The sequence below is a fragment of the Crocodylus porosus genome, unplaced genomic scaffold, assembly GCF_001723895.1.
Source record: "Crocodylus porosus isolate Cpor-Errol unplaced genomic scaffold, CroPor_comp1, whole genome shotgun sequence".
Lineage (NCBI taxonomy): Eukaryota > Metazoa > Chordata > Crocodylia > Crocodylidae > Crocodylus > Crocodylus porosus.
This window is the reverse complement of record NW_017728943.1, coordinates 119209623-119214643: the sequence shown is the minus strand read 5'-3', so window position 1 is coordinate 119214643 and position 5021 is coordinate 119209623. Positions and strand designations below refer to the sequence as shown.

Genomic DNA, 5021 nt, shown 5'->3' with positions numbered 1-5021 from the left:
CATGCGCCAAGCGCGACCTTCAGCCCGGCCCCGCCTCTGCCTCCCAACTGTCCGGCGGGGGCGGGGAGACTACGTCACTTCCGGGAGGGGTGCCGGGGCGGTGAGGAGGAAGAAAATGGCGGCGTCGGTGGCGGTTTCGCTGTCGGGCAGGTTCAAGGGGTCCGTCAGGGAACTGGGGGGGCGGTAAAATGGGGCTGGACGCGGTGCGGAAGTGGATTGTGTGATTTATTAAGCATGGGTTAATGGCTTCCCCAGGCTTAATCAGGGTTATTAAGGCGCAGTTTCGGGTCGTCCCTAAGCAGTAGGCTTCATGACTTTGGCAGGCTCGCTGCAACCCGCCCCCCCCTCCTCCAAACAAGCAAACAAATAAAACCTTGCCTGCAGGTAGAGAAAAAGAAGGGAAGCCCTGTGGTCTTGGAGCAGGGTCGGAGGGCTGCTTGAAGCTGGAGTCCTGCTCTGTTGGGATGCTGCAGGGTTTGCTGGCTGGTAAATGTTTTGCAGTGAGCCTTCCATTTTTCACGGATGCTACTCAAAATCCAAATTTCTGTGGAAATCGCATAGTCTCAATTTCCATAGTCCACTTGCGGACTAAGCAAGGTGGATTTAATTAGCTAGCTACCTCATGCTATATCCATCTAGGTAGCTAGGTTGTGCTGTATTGATCAATGTAGATTGGTGGGCAGGGTAGATTTGCATCTTACAGACTAACCAAGGTAGAGGAATCTGGCTGTTCATCTATGTAGTTAGATAGGCAGGGTAGATCTGAGATGGCACAAGCTAGCTAGCTTGCTATCTCTAATCTCCACCTCTGGCTCTCTCTCTCAGTTAGGCAGAGTAGGTTTGTACCTCTTAGTTTGTGACAGTTGGTCCCTGAGGTGCAAATCTACCTTACCTACCTACCTACATACATATGCTTTTCTGAGCAGAAGCTCACTTAGAAGATGTGAAAGGAAGTACAGACTAGCAGGGTGTAGGTAGGAGGGTGGGGGTCTGAAGAGGGGAAAGGTGGGGAGCGCTGGAAGAGGCAAACATTAATATTTCCATAGGAATGAAGGAGTCACAAGCTAATCCAGATAGTGGGGATGTGTGGCAAGCACACATTCCTTCGGTATTCATTTTTGTATTTGCCAAAGGTGAATACAATGAAAAGCTAAGCTTGAGCTCATTTTGGGGAGAGAGGGAGGATTTCCAAATATGGCATTTTTTTTTGCACTTGGAAAAAGCAGCTGTTAGGTATCCTTTTAAGCGTGGGCACTTCTTAGAGAAAATGACTACTGAGGAGACATTAATTTGTTAATATGAGTGTAAACAATGTACTACTTTGCTCTTTTTCTTTCTAGATCATTTGCATATTTTACAATTAAAGATAGACTACCCCAGATCTTAACCAGAGTTATTGATACTTTACACCGACATAAAAATGAATTCTTTGAAAAACACGGGGAGGTAAGAATAGTGTTGTCTTTTTACCACTGTCTCACTGAGAACTTTCTGAACATATTTTTCTTCTCTGCTTTCCTTCTATTCCCATTCTTTTCTCTTTTTTTTTTTTCTTCCACAGTTTGCCCATGTAGCCTCTTAATTATTTTTCCTTCTGTCTACACATTCCTGGATGCTGCTTTTTCCCTTTTGTTTATTTCATTTTTTTCTTGCCACTTATAAACCTTTCTGTGGTCTTTCTTCTGTGACTTTATTGATTTCCCCTGTCCACATGTTCATCTTAGGCCTTGGGTGGGTAGCCAATGTTTTAAGCTGCTGTTGTCCCCCTATTGAACCATCCACTTGATTGAACAGAATACTTACTATCTGAGGGAAAAGTTCCTAGCTGAAAATGGAGGTGAATAGCCTTCATGCTGTACAGTTCTCTTTTACATGTGTGTGAAACATCTTGGTATTTCTTATACGGAATGAAAGCTTTGGTGAGCATTGCTTGAACTACTTTAGTGCAGAGTCCTTAGAGCTTGTAACAGTTATGACTACTAAGATTTAATCTTTCTTTCTAGCAATGTTGAGCTGGCATAAAGTATGTGGCTTTCCAAAAAAAAGTGTGTTCAAAATGGAGACATTTGTGTTCTGTTTGATTTCAGAAAGGTGTCGAGGCAGAGAAGAGGGCTATATCTTTCCTCTCTAAATTACGGAATGAATTGCAAACGGACAAACCAATGATTCCTTTGAGTGATGAGCTCCCTGATACTCCAATATGGAACCAGTACCTAGAATATCAAAGAAATGTATCAAATGGAAATGGACAGCCAAGCTGGTTTCAGTCCCCTTGGCTATATGTAGAATGTTACATGTACCGTAGAATTCATGAAGCGCTAATTCATAAGTAAGTATTATGGAAGTATTACTTCTGTTTTATTACAGTATTAATCTATATGTGGTTCTTTGTTGTCTGCGTGAACATGGTCAGAGGAAAAAGAAGGATAATAGTTGAGGCTTAAGGTAGAATTTTGTTCCATCTTAAATGCATACCATTTTCTCATCTCACTTCTCCTGCCTCCTCAAGACAGTTGGACATTTTATTCCTCTTTCATGCTTAAGATACTGGAGTATATGCTAAGTTAGTCTCTCATGTCCTCCAGTTAGTATCATCTATTTTGCTCTGCTGCAGAGCAGTTTATTTCCAAGGTTTCTGCAAAATAGTGCAGCGTGATATGAAAGTTATTAATACTTCCTAGAGACTTACTAGTTTAAAAGGTAGATCTGTTTAGCAGAATTTAGAACTGTGATTTGCTTTCTGGATCTTTTGTTAATTTCAGTGCTAGACTTCTTAGCATGGTATTTTATCAAGTTTTCCACCCCTTAGTTTAATTTCAACTGCACCACTCTTGTGAAGGAAATGTAAGATTGACCCCATATTCTCTTCTGCACATCCCTCTAAAAAGTTAAACTGATAGCAGGTGAAAATGTCTAACATTTTAAGTTTTGAGTTTATATTGGCTCTTTGCTTACTGGATAGCTGCTTCTTCCATGGCCTTTAGAGGAGGAGTGTTAGGAACTAAAAGAGGAAAATGATGGTGAGAGTAGAATTAGTTTGTTACAGATATTAATATCCTTTCCCTCTAATATTTTTAGGTATGACATTTCTCACAAGACTCCAGAAATCTTCTCTATTTGCAGTAGGACTCTGGCATTTTTAAAAATATTAGCCTGCATATAAAAATATTTGCCTGCTTTGTATACATAGTGTTAAGCTATAGTCTGGAGAACTCTGACCAAAAAAAGGTGCCCAAAATGAGTGTGTGATTTCAAGTTTACTGTGTGTAAGAGACCTTCTAAAACTTCTCTTTTCAAGTTACAAAAAGATTTCTGGAAGTCAGTTGGGGGTAAAATGTCCTGGACAGATTTTCCAAACCAAAAATTCCTTTTGTACATTTAGTTATTCAAAGAATGTGCTATTCAGGATAATCCAAACTTTGTCCTCACGGGAAACGTAAAGAACACGTTAATGATCTGTCAGGGAAAATTCGTAACAATGCAATAACCTTGGATGATTTCCACCCCCTCCCCCCCAATTATTGTATTGTGCTTTGCTTAGAATATTGAGTCATTTGTCAAAAGGAATACTATCTGTTGCAGGAAGTGAGAAATTTAAACATTCTTGTTTCAGTTTAACAAAAGACAAATACTATAGTGCACTAATTTTCAAATGTTCTGGTTGAAAATTTCAAGAACAGCACCTTTCTATTGAAGGGTTTTAGATTTCTTTATGGTGAAAAGTGAGGTGAAAAATCATAAAGAAGATGCATGTAACAGAACTGCTCCACTTCTTTGTACTATTCGTTTACTTATATAGCATGTATTCAGTCCTTCACGCTTTTGCCTTTTAGATTGTAAGCCCTCTAGGGTAAAGGTGGTTTCTGTATATATGTAGTGCCCATTGTGATTGGGACATTTGGCCACTCCTATAACAGTGCTCCTTAACAGTAAACTTCTACATGTCTATATTGCTTGAATAAGTGGGTATCCGAGGCCTTAGTAATAAGTGTGCACGTGCTTCTTGCAACATCTTAAACCCCTTTGAGAAGCTGCAAGAGGCATGTGTAGGAACAAAAAAACGTTCCCTGCACTGCAAATTTGAAGCACAGGGGCAAAGTTACACCCCTGGGTATCCAGGGGTTAAACAATACCATGGGGGGAAATACGTGGGGCAAGGCATGGTTGGGCAACTAGATGTTCGGTCCTCCACAGAGACGCTCTGGTAGCCCACCAGAGCATCTCTATGCCCGGCCCTTGCCCCACCGTCCACTTAGCAGCAGCAGCAGCAGCGGTCAAGGCTGTTTGGGGCTTCATGGCACAGTCCCCCTGTGCGGAGGACTGTGGGGCTCAGCCCCAGGTACCTGGCACCCTTGCTGCATCATGTGGGTGCGGCCTGGCTGGCAGGACACCACGTGCTTTCTCAGAGCTCCGGCTACTTGAGCTAAGTGGCACTGAGCCCCGAGTGACAGCTGCAGCACTCCCGAGCTTTGAGACAGTGTGTGGTGTGCTGTAGAGCTGGGCTGCACCCTCATGATGTGGCAGCATGGGTGCCAGGAAGCCAGGGCCGAGCCCTGCTGCCTCGTGCCATGCAGGAGACGGTGCCATGAGGCCCCAAGAAACCCCACCACCGCTGCTGCTGCTGGTAAGCTGTGGACTGTGCAGGAGGCTGGAGGTGGGTAGGGGAGCAATTAGCCTGGAGTCCACTCGGGAATTCCTGAATTATATCCAGCCTTCTGATCACTCTTCTGTTTGTTCTCCTGCTTGTCTCCAACCTCTGGAGGACTGGAGACCGAGCAGGAGGCTGGAGACGTTCCCTTTGCTCATCGCCAGCCTCCTGAGGCTCGAGATGAGCAGGGGAATAAGCCAGAGGCTGGAGACAGCAGGGGAAAGTCTCCAGGGCCCCATCTCCAGCCTCCTGCTCATTCCCCTGCTCATGTCCAGCCTCCCAAGGCTGGAGACAAGCCCCTGGAGATGAGCTGGAGACTTTCCCTGCTGTTTCCAGCCTCTGGAGCCTGAAGAGGAGCAGGGAAATAAGGGGG

At 44.1% G+C, this 5021-nt stretch overlaps 1 protein-coding gene across 2 annotated transcripts in view; it reads left to right on the top strand.

Annotated features, from left to right (window-relative positions):
- Positions 1-30: 30 nt before the first annotated feature.
- The window catches only part of ARMT1 (acidic residue methyltransferase 1), a 14452-nt gene continuing 9461 nt past the window's right edge, over positions 31-5021 (top strand). Inside the window, exons 1-3 of one of the 2 annotated variants that reach the window (XM_019550072.1) lie at positions 31-159; positions 1341-1446; positions 2088-2329. In XM_019550072.1, the coding sequence (XP_019405617.1) occupies positions 116-159; positions 1341-1446; positions 2088-2329 (392 nt within the window). In that variant the 5' untranslated portion in view covers positions 31-115. The remainder of the gene's footprint in view (positions 160-1340; positions 1447-2087; positions 2330-5021) is intronic. The other variant, XM_019550071.1, reaches the window with a different exon arrangement.